The sequence below is a fragment of the Ovis aries genome, chromosome 3 (genome assembly GCF_016772045.2).
Source record: "Ovis aries strain OAR_USU_Benz2616 breed Rambouillet chromosome 3, ARS-UI_Ramb_v3.0, whole genome shotgun sequence".
NCBI lineage: Eukaryota > Metazoa > Chordata > Mammalia > Artiodactyla > Bovidae > Ovis > Ovis aries.
The window spans coordinates 100,414,955-100,433,848 of record NC_056056.1 but is presented as its reverse complement, the minus strand read 5'-3'; the positions used below and the strand labels follow the sequence as shown (position 1 = coordinate 100,433,848).

At 46.6% G+C, this 18,894-nt stretch overlaps 1 protein-coding gene and 1 non-coding gene across 4 annotated transcripts in view; one reads left to right on the top strand and one right to left on the bottom strand.

Annotated features, from left to right (window-relative positions):
* Nucleotides 1–18,894, bottom strand: part of TBC1D8 (TBC1 domain family member 8) — a 138,250-nt gene that overhangs the window by 42,354 nt on the left and 77,002 nt on the right. For all 3 annotated transcript variants that reach the window (XM_027967055.2, XM_015094488.3, XM_042246412.1), the window contains 3 exons: nucleotides 17,711–17,829; nucleotides 12,481–12,709; nucleotides 6,283–6,523 (listed from right to left, as the gene is read on the bottom strand). In XM_027967055.2, the coding sequence (XP_027822856.1) occupies nucleotides 6,283–6,523; nucleotides 12,481–12,709; nucleotides 17,711–17,829 (589 nt within the window). The remainder of the gene's footprint in view (nucleotides 1–6,282; nucleotides 6,524–12,480; nucleotides 12,710–17,710; nucleotides 17,830–18,894) is intronic.
* Nucleotides 4,558–4,629, top strand: TRNAW-CCA (transfer RNA tryptophan (anticodon CCA)). Its single transcript has one exon. It is a non-coding gene; the product is annotated as a tRNA-Trp (tRNA).

Here is an 18,894-nt window from a genome sequence, read left to right as displayed (position 1 = left end):
CAAGACTCTCTGAGATGAATTGTGTGAGGTCCCCCTAAAACAGTGGGCTATCTGCATCTCACCCCATCCTTTACATCTTCAGAATTGATATTTCCTGGTTAAAGTGTCAGGGCCAATCAATCTGTTCCTCGTTCCCACCCTCTGGGAAGCCCCCTCCCAGGCCTTGCCCCACTGGCCCCCTGGATCCCGCACCTGCATCGGGAGGGTCAGGCCGTCCTCTGGAGAGTCCTGTCAGCCCCATCCCCTCCTCCCTGCTCCCCTAGGAGGTCCAAGCTCGCTCTGCTCTGTGCCCCAAAGTCCCAGGGGAGCACCAGAGCCGCAATCATGACTAACCCGTAATCCGACCCTAAGGGCACCTTTCAAAGCCAGTATCTGGGAACGGAAGTAAAGCTACATCAACAAAAGGGGGAGGAGCACTCCAGCCCCACATTATGCCCTGAGCAAGGAGAGCCTGTTTTCCTCAAGTTCAACCTGGGCTGTCCTGGCAGGATGTCAAGTTGACTGAGTCATTACCTGTTTACGTCCACAGGCTGACGTCTCCAGGACAGAGAGCTGCAAGTGCGAACCTGCCAGGAGCTGGCAGGCACGACATGCCTTTCACTTTTGGAGGAAGTCACTCAAGTGCAGTGACCAGCAAAATACACCACGGCCCAAGACCCTGACGTCCACCGTGGGGCCCCAGACACCCGAGGGCCAGGCAGACTCACCACTGGCCATCGCTGGGGTCCTCTGTGCCCTTTCTCTCCTCTCCTTTCTACAAGTTTCCAGAACTTGGAAGTGGGGCCGACAGTCTTGTAGAATTCACCTGCTTCTGGAAGATTCTCAACACAGACGAGTTTTGTTCCAAAATGGATGACGTTTCCCAAAGGGTCTTAAGTGCTACAGGCCTTCCATTTTACTTTCCTTTGCTCATTTCTACCCCAAATTAAAAATGCCACCCCTGGAAGTACAGTCATGAAAGACCATCAGGAACTGTGTGAAGAATCACCTGCGATCCCAAGCCCGTGGACAGACCAGAGCACTTCAGCTATGAGCTGGCCTCCCCGTCTGTGTGCAAATGTGGTGAAAAACGTCAAAGTTCCCCTTGGTGGTTCTCATGAGTGCTTTTCTTTCTGTTCACATTTATTGATTTGGCTGCACCAGGTCTTGGCTGCATCGAGTGGGATCTTCAATCTTCACTGGAGCATGCAGGATCTTTGGTTGAGGCGTGGGACTCAGTTGCAGTATGTGGGATCTAGTTCCCTGATCAGGGATTGAACCCAGGCCCCCAGCATTGGCAGCACAGTCTTAGCCACTGGACCACCAGGGAAATCCCTCTATGAGCTCCTGAACAATGCATACAACAGGGATGGCTTTCTTCATTTTTTACAGATCTGTGTAAGCTGGACTAAAAACACTCAGGTATCAAATTATATAGAGACAACTAAAGAAATATGGGAGAGATGATACGGGAGAGAGCCGACCCTCTGTACCGGGTTGTTTTTCTGGGCCCCGAGACGGAGTGGGACACAGTGATGGGAAGCCTGGGGCCAGAGGTACACAGAGGAGCTAGGGGCTGGGAGTCAGAAGACCAAAGGGTCCCCTTTCGTAAGAGGGGTGAGCAGCATCCACCCTCCACAAAGAACTCTCAGATCATCAGAAATGACACAACACCAAGTCAAATTCAGTGGGACTTTACCCGAAACTCCACTTTTGTTTTCAAAAGCGATCAATTTACAACATACACATGGCAGGAAGGGTCTTTGAATCCTTTTTGAACACATGGAAACTCAGAGACACTGCCTGCCATTTAGACACCACTAATTAAAAAGACACACATTCCCCTAAATGCCCTCAATGTTCAGAGAAGACAGTAAACACTATAGCCAGCCAGGCTCCTGTGTCCATGAATTCTCCAGGCAGAATACTGGAGTGGATAGCCATTCCCTTCTCATGGGGATCTTCCTGACCCAGGGATCAAACCTGCATCTCCTGCATTGGCAGGCAGAATCTTTACCACTGAGGCATCAGGGAAGCCCTTAAGGAATAATAGCAGTGTTAAAAATCGATGAATGTTTTTAAAAAAGTTTTAATGAGGAGTGGCTCCTAAAAAAATTAAACTAGAATTACAATATGATCCAATAATTCTACTGGTGGGCATGTGTCCAAAAAGAACTGAAAGCAGAGTCTTGAAGAGGTATTTGCACACCCATATTCACAGCAACGTTACTCAGAACAGCCAAAGGGAGAAGGAACTCGGTATCCACTGAGCAAGCAAAACGCAGTATATTGGTTCAACGGAGTGTTGTTATTCAGTCTTAAAAAGGAAGGAGATTCTGACAATCTACAGGGTGGATGAACCTTGAGGACATTAGACAAAGTCAAGTAAGACAGTCACACACACCCACACACCCACACACCACAAATTCTTTAGGCTTTCACTATAGGAGGCAGATCACAGAGATAGAAAGTAGAAGGGTGGGTGCCAGGGACTTGGGGATGGGTGGGGAGTCAGTGTTTAACGTGGACAGAGTTCAGTTTTGAAAGATGACATCTCAAAAGATGAATGGTGGTGATAATCACACAGCAACATGAATGTACTTATTAATAATACCACTGAACCATAGGCTTACAAATGATTAAGATGATCACTAATGATTAGGGAAATGCAAGTCAAAACTACAATGTGATACCACTGGGCATACGTCAGAAGAGTCGTCATCAAAAAGAACACAAATAATAATAATTGTTGGTGAGGATGTGAAAAAGGGGGAAAGCTTTACACTGTTGGTGGGAATGGAAACTGGTCCAGACACTATGGGGAAAAGTATGGAAGTTCCCCAGAAAACTAAAAGATCATATGACCAAGTAATTCCACTAAGATCACAGCATCTGGTCCCATCACTTCATGGCAAATAGATGGGGGGAAAAATAGAAAAGGGACAGACTTTATTTTCTTGGGCTCCAAAATCACTGAGGATGATGACCACAGCCATGAAATGAAGACATTTTCTTCTTGGAAGAAAAGTTATGACAAACCTAGACAGCATATTAAAAAGCAGAGACAGCACTTTGCCAGAAAAGGTCAAAGCTGTGGTTTTTCCAGTAGTCATGTATGGGTGTGAGAGGTGGATCATAAAGAAGGCTGAGCGTCAAAGAACGGATGCTTTCGAATTGTGGTGCCGGAGAAGACCCTTGTGAGTCCTTTGTACAGCAAGGAGATCAAACCGGTCAATCCTAAAGGAAATGAACTTTGAATATTCATCGGAAGGATTGAAGCTGAAGCTGAAGCTCCAGTGCTTTAGCCACTGGATGTGAAGAGCTGACTCACTGGAAAAGACCCTGATGCTGGGAAAGATTGAGGGCAGGAAGAGAAGGGGGCGATAGAGGATGAGATGGTTGGATGGCATCACCAACTCAATGGACATGAATTTGAGCAAACTCCAGGAGACAGTGAGGGACAGGGAAGCCTGGCATGGGGTCACAAAGAGTCGGAAATGACCTAGTGACTGAACAACAGCTCCACTCCTGGGTATGCACACTCCTAAAAACAGAAGCAGTAATTTGAAAAGATACGTGTTCTCCAATGTTCACAGCAGGGCTATTTACAATTTCCAAGATACGGAAACAGCCTAGGTGTCCACCCGCAGATGGACAGATAAAGATGCGGTATGTATACAATGGAATATTGCTCAGCCATCTAAAAACAGTGACATTTTCCCATTTAGCAACATGGGTGGGATGGACTTGGAGGGCATTATGCTAAGTGAAGTAAGCCAGACAGAGAAAGGCAAATCCCGTATGATACCATTTATATGCAGAATCTAAAATATAACAAACTAGTGACTAGAACAGAAAAAGCAGACTCATAGGGAACACACTAGTGGTTACGAGTGGAGAGAGGAGAGAGGGAGAGACAACACAGGAGTAAGGGATTTAAAAAACGATTATTGTGGGATAATATAAAATCACACTGGGGACTTCTCTGGTTTTCGGCAGTTAAGACTCCATGCTTCCCTGCCTAGATGTCCGTCGACAGACCAATGTATAAAGAAGCTGTGGTACATGTATACAATGGAATATTGCTCAGTATAAAAAGGAACACATTTGAGTCAGTTCTCGTGAGGCAGGTGAACCTAGAGCTTGTTATACAGAGTGAAGTCAGTCAGAAAGAGAAAAACAAATATCCTATATTAACACATATATATGGAATTTAGAAAACAGGTACTGATGGACCTGTTTGCAGGGCAGGGATAGAGACGCAGACATAGAAAACAGATTTGTAAACACACAGGGGTGGGGGCGCGTGGGACGACCTGAGAGAGTGGCATTGACGCATACACGCTACCATGCACAAGAAGAGAGCTCGTGGGGAGTCGCGGTACAGCCCGGGAGCTCAGCCGCTGCTGCGCGACAGCCAAGGGGGTGGGAGGAGGCTCCAGAGGGAGGCGATACACGTATACTCATGGCTGATTCACATTACGGAATGGCAGAAACCAACAACACTGTAACGCAATTATCTTCCAATTAACAATAAAAAAATTTTTAAAAAGACTCCAGGCTTCCAAAGCATGGGCTTCCCTGGTGGCTCAGAGGTTAAAGCGTCTGCCTCCAATGCGGGAGACCCGGGTTCGATCCCTGGGCTGGGAAGAGCCTCTGAAGAAAGAAATGGCAACCCACTCCAGTACTCTTGCCTGGAGAATCCCATGGATAGAGGAGCCTGGTAGGCTACAGTCTACAGGGTCGCAAAGAGTCGGACACGGCTGAGCAACTTCACTTTCTTTCCAATGCATGGGGTGTGGGTTTGATCCCTGGTCGGGGAGCTAAGATCCTTACAGTGTGGCCAAAACATAAAAAATTAAAATTAAAAAATCATGTGTGTGAAGCTTTTAAAAACTGTAAAGCATAGTAGAATTTAAAGACTCTCATTTATTTTCAAAAAAGCTTCAAAAAATAAAATAAAAATGGTTAAGATGACAAAATTTGTATTATGTGTCAAGAACTAAAATGATGTGTGTGTTCAGTCATGTCTGACTCTTTGTGACCCCATGGACTGTAGCCCGCCAGGCTCCTCTGTCCATGGAATTCTCCAGGCAAGAATATTAGAGTGGACTGCCATTTCCTCCTCCAGGGGATCTTTCCAACCCAGGGATCAAACTTGTATCTGTTGGGTTTTCTACATTACTACTAGCACCAGCTGGGAAGCTACGTGATGTGTATTTTACCGAAATAAAAACCTTTCTAATGACAAGCAGTATTCAGAAAGCAGTGGTGATTCTGTAACTACATCAAAAACATCCAGCCAGGGCAGCGCTTTCTGGGAAACTTGCTTTTCAAAGGATCACAAACGTGAACGCTTACAAAGGCATCAGCTCAACAGTTACCCAGTTAGAACCATGAAGGCAGAAATCAGAATCAAGCTCAAACATCACGGTTTCAGTCTTGAATAATAAAGTCAAACTTCTTTACAGTGGCAACTACCTCAGAAGGCCTCATGTCTAGTATCAATTGGGAGCCAACAAATAACAAAGAATGTCAATCACACTCTTAGGAAGGCACCTTTCTTTTCATACTGTTCATGGGGTTCTCACAGCAAGAATACTGGAGTGGTTGGCCATTCCCTCCGCTGGTGGACCACGTTTTGTCAGCACTCTCCCCAGTGACCTGCCTATCTTGGATGGCCCTGCACATCAACGCTCTGTACCCTCACTGACCTATGCAAGTGCCTTCACCACGACAAGACTATGATCCACGAGGGGGATCAACTTTCTTAAGACAAATTGGTACCCAAAACATCCAGCGGTTCTGAAACAGTCTTCTATAATGTAATAGGAAAAAAAAAAACCAAAATATTTTTTAATGTGTACTAACAGTTCCAGGCTGAACAGAATTCTATCATGAAGTTAGTTACCTGTATTGCATTTCCTGGAATTTTTTTTTTTTTGCTGTGCCACATGGCTTGCAGCTTAGTTCCCCAATCAGAGCTCAAACCCAGGATCACAGCAGTGAAAGCTAGGAGTCTTAGCTATGGTACCACCAGGGAGTTTCCTGGAAGTATTTTTTAATGAAAATCCATTTTGAAATAATATCTGAAAGGAAGGAGAAACTAGATCCAGGAATCAAAACCTACTGCAGAAAGGAAATGAAAAACCATCACTGCCAATCACACGGGAAAAACGTGGATTATGTCACGAGGGAAATTTCAGTCTAACGCAATGAAGCTGACAAAGCACATGTCCAGGGTGGTGGTGCATGGGCCTTAAGCCCGAGGGGTGAGGGGCACCCTGGGACGCAGGCTTCTACCTCTTGGTGATCTGGCTGGGTTCCTGCAGACCCGGGTCCAGGTCGAAGCCCTCATTGTCCAGCAGCCTCCGGAGAGTCACGTCGGCCAGCTGCTCCATGATCTTGAACACCTCGTCCAGGTTCAGAAACATGGAGAAGTCCCGCTCCTTGTTCTGGGTGGTGATGCGGATTGTATCCGTTAGAAAGACATTGGATGTCCTCTCCAACCTCTGGACGTCAACCCAAGGGACGACAAGTTTAACTAGAAGAGAAAAACAGCAAACACAGATTTTACCCTCAAATGTAACCCAAATTTGAATGCATCGGTGCAAAGCTTTTCCTGCAGCGGAAATGCAAACACTTTTTAAGCCAGAGCAGGAAAGAGGAAGCGCAGAACTGCTTGGCAGCTGCTTTGTTAGAACCCAACTCATGTTCTAATCATTTTCTTCAAGATTTAAACCAAGCTGCTGGCTACTGCACACGTACACGGAACGTCGTTCTGACATATTGAGTTAATAACAGGGAAACTTTCCCCCAAATAATTAAACTGAAATATTTGCAAAATATGCAGACGTTTCTTGATCCACATAAATTCTGGTTTCAATAGCTGCATTCATGACCTAAGCTATGAAAAAAATGGGAGGGCAAAAGAGGACTCGTGATCTGGTTTGGAGGAAGCGGTCCAACATTTAGACTGCGTCAAGTGACAGTTGTCCAAATCTTAGAAAACAGAGTACAGGCGCTTTCCATGGAACTCTCCTTAAAGTAATACAGTGCTAACAGCGCAGTGCACAAGCGCCCTGTTCTCAGAAATGTCTCCTGTGCCGTGGTTGCCAGGCTTCGTGGCTGATGTGGAACAAATGGGGAGGGACATACGTAACAACTTAAAATGATCAGTGTTATCAAACGTTAGGAACCATTTCTTTTTTCCAAGTTTCATTGACTTAACAAAATCAGGTTTAGTGATGATGACTGATAACTGCCAGAAAATAATTCATTCTCTTTTTCAAATTAAAAAAGGGGACAAGGAACTATTTTCATTTCTCTCCATTTATCTTGCAATAAGTGGCCAAAGAAGCTGAAGTTGATCAGTTCGATGAAGACCTAGAAAATCTCCTAGAACTAACATCACAAAAAGATGTTCTATTCATCCCTGGGGACTGGAAAGCAAAAGTCAAAGAGATATCTGGAGTAACAGGCACGTTACAAGCCTTGGAGAGCAAGACGAAGCGGGGCAAAGGCTGACTGAATTCTGCTAAGAGAATGCATTGGTCATAGCAGATATCCTTTTTCAACAACACAGAAGACGACTTTATACACGGACGTCACCAAATGGCCAATACTGAAATCACATTGATCACATTCTTTGTAGCTGAGGATGGAGAAGCTGTATACAGTCAGCAAAAATAAGAGCTGGAGCCGCTGTGGCTCAGATCATCAGCATCTCATAGCAAAATTCAGTCTTAAGCTAAAGAAAGTGGGGAAGATCTTTAGGCCAGCCAGGTACATCTTAAATCAAATCTCCTATGAATATGCAGTGGAGGCAACGAATGGATTCAAGAGATTAGGTCTTGTAAACAGTGTGCCTGAAGAACTATGGATGGAACTCCCTTACTGTACAGGAAGCAGTGAACAAAATCATCCCAAAGAAAAAGAAAAGCAAGAAGGCAAAGTGGTTATCTGAGGAGGCCTTACAAATGGCTAAAGAAAGAAGAGAAGCAAAAAGCAAGGGAGAGAGGGAAAGGTGTATCCAACTAAATGCAGATTTCCAAAGAACAGCATGGAGAGACAAGAAGGTCTTCTTCAAGGAACAGTACATAAAACTAGAGGAAAACAGAAGGGGAAAGACTAGAGATCTCTTCAGGAAAACTGGAGATATCAAGGGAACATTTTGCCCAAAGATGGGCCCAAAAAAGGAAATAAATGGTAGAGACCCCAGTAGATGCTGAAGAGTTCCAGAAAAGACGGAAAGAATACACAGAAGAACTGTAGCAAAAAGATCCAGATGAACCAGATGACTAAGATGGTTTGGGCAGCCACCCAGAGCAAGCCATTCTGGAAAGTGAAGTCAAGTGGGCCTTAGGAAGCAAAGCTGTTACTAAAGCTAGTGGATGTGATGGGATTCCAGTAGAACTATCCAAACCCCTAAAGGATGACCACCTCAAGGTGTTGCACTCAATATGTCAGCATATCTGGAAGACCCAGGAGTGGCCACAGGACTGGAAAAGGTCAATCCTCATTCCAAGTCCAAAGAAGGGTAGTACTAAAGAGTGTGCTAACCATCAGACAACTGCACTTATCTCCCACGCTAGTAAGGTCATGCTTGAAATCCTGCGTGCTAGGCTTCAGCATTATGTGAACCAAGATCTTCCAGATGGTCAAGCTGAATTTAGAAAAGGAAGAGGAAACAGAGATCAAACTGCCAACATTCAATGGATCACAGAGAAAGCTAAGGAATTCCGAAAACCATCTACCTCTGTTTCATTGACTACACCAAAGCCTTTGACTGTGTGGATCATAATAAACTATGGAAAGCTCTTAAAGAGATGGGAATACCAGACCATCTTATCTGTCTCCTGAGAAACCTGTATGTGGGTTACAAAGCAACAGTTAGAATCCTGTATGGAACAACTGATTGTTTCAAGATTGAGAAAGGAGTATGACAGGGCTGTCTGCCGTCACCCTGTTTGTTTAACCTATACGCTGAGCATATCATGGGAAATGTCAGGCTGGATGAGTTACAAGCCAGAATCAAAATAGGTGGGAGAAACATCAACCTCCTCAAATATGAAGATGATACCACTCTAATGGCAGAAAGTGAAGAGGAACTAAAGAGCCTCTTGAAGAGGGTGAAGGAGGAGAGTGAAAGAGCCTGCTTAAAACTAAATATTAAAAATCGAAGAGCATGGCATCCGGCTCCATCACTTCATGGCAAACAGAGAAGGAGAGGCGGAAGGAGTGACCGGTTTCCTCTTCTTGGGCTCTAAAATCACTGCAGATGGTGACTGCAGCCATGAAATCAGAAGACACTTGCTTCTTGGCAGGAAAGCGATGACCAACCTAGATAGTTGGATATTCCTCTGCCGACAAAGGTCCATACAGTCAAGGTTATGGTCTTCCCAGTCATCATGTTTGGTTGTGAGAGCTGGACCGTAAAGAAGGCAGAGCACCAAAGAATTGATGCCTTCAAACTATGGTGCTGGAGAAGACTCTTGAGAGTCCCTTGGGCAGCAAGGAGATCAAACCAGCCAAACCACTGATGCTGAAGTTGAAACTCCAGTATTTTGGTCATCTGATAAAAACAGCTGAGCTTTTCATTGGAAAAGCTTTTTCACTGGAGAAGTCCCTCATGCTGGGAAAGACTGAAGACAGGAGAAGAGGGCATCAGAGGATGTGATGGCTGGATGGCATCACCGACGCAATGGACATGAGCTCTGGCAAACTTTGGGAGATGGTGAGGGTCAGAGGGACCTGGTGCGCTGCAGTCCACGTGGTCTCAAAGAGTCAGACACACCTGGGCAACAGAACAACAACAATCTTGCGATACTGTTTTCAGTGCTTTGATCATTTAAAAGGCCACATTTCTACATCAGGCCTGAGAATAAACTTCTTAAGACCCTTACATTTGCTTTTATATAGTCTTTTTTCACGCACACACACCCCATCTACACTTGCGGCTTTCTCTCATTAAGCAACCACCTTGGGAAGAGCCCTGCACTTAAGAAGCTCATTCAAGTAGGAAAAATCAGACCACTGACTTGACAGGACCCAAAATGGAGAGACAAGTGCAGAACAAGTTACAAGGGGAGCAGCGAAGGCTTCCGAGAGATGAGAAAATCTGAACTGAATTTTGAAGGATGAACAAGAGTTCCCAAACAGGCCTAAGAATGGGAAGGCAAGGAGAGAGAAGGTGTTAAGTTTTGAGAAAAATTTCAGAAACCAGAAAACCCAGAATGGCAAGGGTTAGGTGGGAGCTGATTCCAAGGGTGGGGAAGGCTGTGCACACAGGGGGCGTGTACTGGGTATCAGAGCCCAGGGGGGCAGCACAGGAAAGGCCAGGGGTGACCACGTGCAGGACGCTGGCCACAGCAGAGTACAGGAGGAGCCCTGCCTACTGGCTCCACGTGAAATAAAAACAAACGCAGGAAAGAAAAACACATACATTATATAAATATCAACACAGCATACACACCACCCTGCATGGGCACTTGAGACAACTTGTTCCAGAAGAAGTTTCAGTGGTCATGACTTTGAACATTTCAATATACCATTGACCCTGTGGCCTCCCTTCCTTACCTCGGAATCCTGTTGCCCAGGACGATGACTGTGGGTAGAAAAATGTGCAAGAAGTGAACTCTAGCCTGGATCTCAGGGGCTCCAGGGTGAGGAATCCCCTTCTACAAATACCTGCTACGCTCACACCTCGGAATTCTTTAAATGGCCCCCTGGATTCAGAAGTACAGCTTGTTCTATTCCTTTAGAACTCCTGTGCCCTCAGTTACAACACTGTTTTCAAAGCAGCAAAAACTCTTCAGAAGGTGCATGAAGGGAGCTACAAAGAAAGGCTCCTTGAGGCAGGAGAAGACATGAATTCTCATAAAATCAAACCTCTGTAGATTGCAACTGACATATACAAGACGGTAAAGCATCTGCTTACAATGCGGGAGACCCAGGTTCAGTCTCTGGGTTGGAAAGATCTCCTGGAGCAGGAAATGGCAACCCACTCCAGTATTCTTCCCTGGAAAATCCCATGGATGGAGGAGCCTGGTGGGCTACAGTCCTGGGGGTCACAAAGAGTTGGCCACAACTGAGCGACTTCACTTTCATGTATAAAATAGATAACTAATAAGGACTTACTGTATAGCATAGGGGAACTCAATTCTCTGAAATGGCCCATACAGGGAAGGATCTGAAAAAGGAGTGGATAGGGACTTCCTAGTGGTCCGGCGGCTAAGGATCTGTGCTCCCAAGGCAGGGCCGGCAGTTCAGTCCCTGGTCAGGGAACGAGATCCCACGTGCCACAGCTGAGAGTTTGCATGTCACAACTAAAATATCTCAGAGCAGCCAAAGACATAAACATTTAAAAAATAAAAAAGAATGGATATATGTATATGTATTTCAGAAATTTCCTCAGACAACCTTAGATATGCAGATGATAACATCCTAATAGCAGAAAGCAAAGAGGAACTAAACATCCTCTTGAGGAAGGTAAAAGAGGAGAGTGAAAATGCTGGCTTAAAACTCAACATTCAAAAAACTAAGATCATGGCATCTGGTCCCATCACTTCATGGCACGTAGATGGGGAAACAATGGAAACAGTGGCAGATTTTCTTTTGTTGGGCTCTGAAATCACTGCAGATGTTAACTGCAGCCATGAAATTAAAGATGCTCGCTCCTTGGAAGAAAACCTATGACAAACCTAGACAGTGTATTAAAAAGCAGAGACATCACTTCGCTGACAAAGGTCCATATAGTCAAAGCTGCGGTTTTTCCAGTAGTCATGTATGGATGTGAGAGCTGGACCATAAAGAAGGCTGAGAGCCTAAGAATTGATGCTTTGAATTTTGGTGCTGGAGAAGACTCTTGAGAGTCCCTTCAACAGCAAGGAGATCAAACCAGTAAATCCTAAAAGAAATCAACCTGGAATATTCATTGGAAGCACTGCTGCTAAAGCTCCAATACTTTGGCCACCTGATGCAAAGAGCTGACTCACTGGAAAAGACCCTGATGCTGGGAAAGACTGAAGGCAGGAGCAGAAGGAGGTGAAAGAGGATGGAATGGCTGGATGGCATCATCTACACAATGGACATGGGTCTGAGCAAACTCTGCGAGATAGTGAAGGACAGGGAAGCCTGGCGTGCTGCAGTCCATGGGGTCACGAAGAGCTGGACACGACATCAACTAAACAGCGAAGTGTACATGTATAACTGATTCACTTTGCTGTAGAATAAAATCTAACACAACATGGTGAATTAACTATGCTCCAATAAAAATTAAAGAGATAAAATCAAACCCCCTTAGTGGGACTCATATATATAATACAGTATGACTGTCTGCACGGGGCTTTTGGAAATTAACCACATGCCACCTGTTACGTCTCGACCACTTATTTAAATCTTTTGCCAACTAACCCTTCACGCAATGACTGGTCTCGGGACCAGCGCTGAGCATCCCAAGAGCCAGCTCCATCCGGGAGGGACCCACTTGCCCTCACTTACGCTCCTTGCCCAAGAAGAAGGAATAGAAGCAGAGGTGGTTGATGCTCAGGTACAGCCAGCCTTGGCGGGGCACCCGGCCCTTCCAGCAGCAGCATGAGTAATACGTGATCAGCTTCTCGGCCTCCGGGAAGTTGAACCTGGCCTCGAACTTCACCAAGGCCTCGCGGAACTTCTCAGGCTCCTCCTCCTGCTCGGCCAGCCTGCTGCTCGTCTCCTCGGCGATCAGAGCCTGACACACAGAGAGAGAAGGGTCCCCAGGTCAGGAAAAGGGCAAGAACAGTTGAGCACGGGCACCCGGGGATCCAGCCCCACTCAGACAGACCCTTAGGATGGGTGAGGATCCAGTCCACCCTCCAGAAACATGCCCGGGGAGGAGGAAGCAAGCTGGGGGAATTCTCAGACCAGTCTCTCTCTTGGCTGCTCACCAGCAGAGGCTTTGGGTGAATCTCCAACTTCTAAGCCCCAGTTCTCAAATGGGTTACTACCTTATAATCCCCCTCTGCTCCTCCCTCCAGAGATAGGAGGTCAAATGATGGTCTCGGCGGGTATGGACTCAATGCATCAACTCTGAAGCATCATCCACACCAGGGTTTAAAAGTTAGTCCTTTTATACAAGAGAACATCTCTATGAAACAGACTCATGGACACAGGGAACAGACCTGTGGTTACCAAGGGGAACGGGGGGAGGGATGGATTGGGATGGTTTGGGATTAGCAGGTGCACAATATTATATATATGATGGATAAACAACAAGGTCCTACTGTAGAGCACAGGGAATTGTATTCAATGTCCTGTGATCAAACATAAACGAAAAGGCTATTTTTTTTAAAAGAATGTGTATATATAACTGAATCGCTTTGTAGTATAGCAGAAATTAACACATTATAAATCCACTATGCGTGTGTGCTAAGTCACTTCAGTTGTGTTTGACTCTTTGCGACCCCATGGATTGTAGCCCGCCAGGCTCCTCTGTCCACAGGGTTCTTCAGGCAAGAATACTGGAGTGGCTTGCCATGGCCTCCTCCAGGGGGATCTTCCTGACCCAGGGATCAGACCCGAATCTCCTGCATGGATCTCCTGCGTTGCAGGTGGATTTTTTACCTTCTGAGCCACCAGGGGACTGCTACCCACATCTACACCGCATGAGCAATTTTAGAAAATATCCTGCATATTACCATTAAAATAAAAATGTAAGTTACAGTTTCTTAAAAAATAAGTCTGAAGGCTGGTAAAGAACTTTAAGGGATTTTCATTTCTCTCATGAGGTTTTTCTTTCTTTTCCAAATTTTATTTCACAAGACATTATAAAAGTTATAACTAAGAGGGGTATTTTATGTTTTAAAGATCTTTCTGCTAAGGGTCATTTTTGGAGTGTTTACTGAATCTGTTACAATATTGTTTCAGTTCTATGTTCTGGTGTTTTTTGGCAGAGAGGCACATGGGATCGTAGCCCCCCTACTAGGTATCAAACCCATACCCACTGCATTGGAAGGCAGAATCTTAACCACTAGACCAGCAGGGAAGTCCCGAGAGGTAGTTTCTCAAAGTTACCTAATATGTAATAAACGCTGTGCACCATGAGATCTGAAGGGGATTTCTAAGAGGCCTCTACAGCAGGCAGACACGGTCACAAGGGCAGCCAGGCAGGCCCTGGCCTCCCTGATGGCTGAGTCAGCCCAACGCAGAGGCTTCCTTTAAAGTTCCATAGAGCAAGTCGAATGGTCAGGATACAGGTAGGAAAGCCCCAACACCCAGATCCTTTCAATCTCCCAGGACAGACGAAGACCCAACGCCACGTGGTGGCCCCAAAGACACAGCTGACCTCTGACCGGCCAGTCCCCTCAGTGTCAGCACCCACTCCAGGCCAGCAGCCTCCCGGGACTTAAAAGGCACGTCTGCTGTGAAGTATAAGGGATCAGAGTGTGTGTGTGTGTGTGTGTGTATGCGTGTATATGTGTGTCTCTCTCTGTGTACATGCATGTACATGTGTGCATGTGTGTGTGTGCACACGCACGTGTATGTGTGTCTGTGTGTACATGCATGTGCGTGTCTCTCTGTATATCTGTGTGTGTGCATGTATGTGTGTGTACATGCATGTACATGTGTGTATGTGTGCATGTGTGTGCACACGCACGTGTATGTGTGTCTGTGTGTACATGCATGTGTGTGTCTCTCTGTATATCTGTGTGTGTCTGTGTGTGCATGTATGTGTGTATACCTGCATGTACATGTGTGCATGTGTGTGTGTGCACACGCACGTGTATGTGTGTCTGTGTGTACATGCATGTGTGTGTCTGTATATCTGTGTGTCTGTGTGTGCATGTATGTGTGTGTGTATATCTGTGTGTGTGTCTCTCTGTATATCTGTGTGTGTGTCTGTGTGTACATGCATGTGTGTGTGTCTCTCTGTATATCTGTGTGTGTGTCTGTGTGTGCATGTATGTGTGTGTTGTCTGTGTATCTTTGTGTATCTGTGCGTGTGTCTGTTTACGCATGTGTGCTCAGTCATGTCTGACTCTTTGTGACCCCATGGACTGCAGCTCACTAGGCTCCTCTGTCCATAGGACTTCCCAGGGAAGAATACTGGAGAGGGTAGCCATTTCCTTCTCCAGGAGACCTTCACAACCCAGAGATCAAACCCACGTCACCTGCATTGTAGACGGATTCTTTACCACTAAGCCGCCTGGGAAGCCCCAAGGGATCAGTATATGCCCCTTCCCCAAATATGTCACTGGGGCTTAAGAATTATTTTGAACTAAAGACATTTGAGAAATAGCAGATGTCAAAAAAAAAAAAAAAGTTCTCTGCCCTTCCCTACTATTTACCTAAAAACAGGATACAAATCTCCATTTGTAAAGGTGTCTCCCCATCCTGTGCCAGAAAGAGGAAGACAGCTCTTCGGCTCTGACTCATCAGAGACAACTCTGGACTCTGACCAGCACGAGAGGCTCCAGACAGGAGGAGCCTACAGCGCAAACCCAACTGGAGTGGCTGGTCTCCCTCTGGGATCCAGCGTCCGGCAGCTCACCACCCTAAAAGCTCACACGCCTTGTTCCTTTGACTCGTCGCTTCTCTGTAAGTGTGCTATTCTTCACTGTGATTCTGCACAAGCCCAAGCCCTAACCATCCCACAGAGCTATGCACGGTGGAGTTTTCCTACCCTATGTGCACTGCCCAAGCTGATAAACTGCTTTTCTCATTAGGCTGTCTTCTGTTGGTTTAATTTCCAGGCCCACAGCACAGAGCATAAGAGGTCAGAGCAGAAGTTTTTCCCTCCCCTACTTCTGACTTTCCAGAAGTCACTGCAGCAGAGATGCACTTCCTTCCTCCCGATTAAGAGGAGAGGCACCTAAATCAAAGAACCACCAGCACGAAGGTGAGACCGAGGAAAGCAGGCAAATGTGAGATAACTGTGAAACGGGAACTCCTGTCAGTGCAGCCTGACCCGGGGAGCCACGCTGGACCTCTCTGTAGCGGTAACACGTGAGCTGGGAAAGGCCCACTGGGACCTGCACCCATCTGCTAACCCCACGGGCCAGAGGCAACCGCAGGAGACACCAGCCAACACTGTCGCTCCTCCTGGACTCAGACGACTGGTCTTCCACCTGACCCCATAATCATCCTGTCCCCAAAGGAAAACAATGCTCCTCTTGGCTCTTTCGAAATTAAGGATTTAGGGCTTCCCTAGTGGTCCAGGGGTTAAAAATCCGCCTGGCAGTGCAGGGGACACAGGCTCCACCCCTGGCCCCCAGAAGGGCCTACAGGCCTCGGAGCGACCGAGTCCACGCACCATAACTGCTGAGCCTGCACTCGCGCACCCGGGAGCCACAGCTACAGAGCCCGCGTTGCTGCGGCCACTGAGACCTGGGCGCTCTAGAGCTCGTGCTCCACAACAAGAAGCCCTCGAAACAGTGAGAGGGCAGCCCCTGCTCACCGCAGCTGGAGAAGGGCTGAAAGCAGTAACGAAGACCCAGCACTGCCGAAAAGAAACAAATAAATCTTTTCCAAAAAATAAAATTAAGAATTCACTCTGAGACCCTTCACTAAAAGCCAAAACACTTAGGATACTGGAAAGACAAACTTTTGAGAGAGAGAGAGAGAGAAACAAAAATCAATGGTCTGGGATGTTTTACCCTAAGGGATGAAAACTACATTACAGGCTAATGTGTGAAACTGTTTCATAAGAGAGTTAAAATCAGAATGAGAAACATTCCCTCCCTGCCTGTGAGGGTTTTCAAAGCACCAGCTACCACGCATCTTACTGCAATGAGACCGGTTACATAAGACATAGCTCACAGCAGGTAAGAGAGACCTCCCCAAACATTCCTCTCCCTTCTCAAAACTTATTTGGTTTTCATTTCACTCAATTAACATGTTTTAAGAATAAATATCCACTTGCAGAAAGAGAAAAGTGCCAGCTGCAACTAAATAAGAGAGGGACAAGATGTCACAGCAGCAAAGAAGTTGCTAGTGACTCATTTCAGGAGACAAATAACATTGTTGCTGCGCAAAAACATGAATCTTCACATTTTTTTCCCCTTGAGATAAAAAAGGACCTTCACTTCTGTAAAGGATAAGGAAACCTTAGGCCCAAGAATGAGGGGTTTGTTCTGTTTCCATTTCCAGTGGATTTTGTCAGACTGACTCCTTAAACTTTGACTGATGACAACTCAAACTCATTTGGTTTTGGTGCTTCCCTGGTGGCGGGGTGGTTTAAAAAAAAAAAAATCTGCCTGCCAGTGCAGGAGATATGGGTTCCATCCCAGGGTCAGGAAGATCCCCTGGAGGAGGAAATGGCAACCCACTCTGGTATTCCCACCTGGGAAATCCCACGACAGAGAGCCACGCGGGCTACAGTCCATGGGGTCTCAAGAGTCAGACACGACTAAGTGACTAAACAACGATAATAATTAAGCCCAGAAGTTCAATTATAGTAGAGACTGTTAAAGGAGAAGAACATGATAAAAAGTGCTGCAGTGTCTCGAATGTTATGCAGCCGTGATGAGAGGCGTGAGACCGGGAGAAACATCAAGGTCAACGGACTTGGCTTCAGGCCTTCCCTGGTGGTCCAGTGGCTCAGACTCCGCGCTCCCAACGCAAGGGCCCAGGTTCAACCCCTGGTCAAGCAACTAGATCCTGCATGCTGTAACCAAGAGTCCACAGGCTACAACTGAGCCCCAGTGAGGTCAGATTGTTAAGAAAGCCGGAGGGTAGGGTGGGGGGAACCTACCTTCACCTTCCCTTTGACAAAACTGGCAATGTCATCTTTATTATCAAAGACAGACAAGGTGTGGAGGAGATTCTGCTCCAGCCAGTCCCAGTGCTGGTCTATCTCCTCTAACGTGGCACCTGGGTAAGAACAGAAAAGGACACAGAGGTTAAGAGCCGGAACCAATGTCTAGAATATGAATCTGCCTTCCAAACAGGGGTCCTGCATTTATGTGATTATAACATCCCGGTTGCTCACGCCACAGTTAGCCAGCTGACACGGAAGGCACCCTGCACCCGGGGCCACGGCCCGCCTGCCACACGGACGGGCCAGCCGACCCACCGAGCTCTTCCGGGACCTCTCTGCAGGAGTCCTGCCAGCCTGGCTGACGTGGGAACTCGGACCACCTCCACTCAAGGGACCAAAGCGTCTATAGTTATACAGCCACCCCGGAGCAAACAAGCCCCAGGGTGACCTGATTCTGATGGTCTCACAGAATTCCCCCTGTGAGCACGGGGTTCCCTCAAAAGAGACAAGAATTTGCCTTGAGGTGGCTCTGCCCGTGGCCCCAGGGCACTCACTGCCGCTAGGCCATCTCCAGGTACCCATTTGTCCTCTAAGTTTTATAACAAAATCCCTCAGAACACAGATAAAAAGAGGTTTTATCGTACATGTTAGAACAAAACCACAGAGACATTCAATGGTTATCTAGTAAGTTAAATTCTTTCAAAGACAAGTAAAAACACAACCAGCCTATTAGTGAAGCATTCCACAACACGGGCACCAAAAAGCTCAGCGTCTGAGTTGGCGTTAGTTCTCCGAAAGGAGCTCCTAGTCCTCCCCACCGGATAACGGACACCTTGGCCCAGGAAATGCACCAGCCCCTACTGATGAAGTCCAGGACTTGAAGCAAGCTCAGTCCCAGACTAGAAGAGGCACCTGTGACTCTGGTACATCTAGCGTGGAAACAGGTGATGCCCCAGCTAGGAGGGCAGGTTTGTTCAAATGGGAAGCGGGAGACACCTTAACCTCAGAGAGGTGAAGGGCTGGAGGACGAGAGTGCAGTGTAACCCAGGCAATTTGAGAGGTGGAAGGACCCACAGAACCAGAAACCAGACACTCACTGTGCTAACCCAACCTTTCTATTATTTATGGTCTTCCTCTCCCCAGAACGTGGACACTCGTGAAGACCTTACAAACTCCCC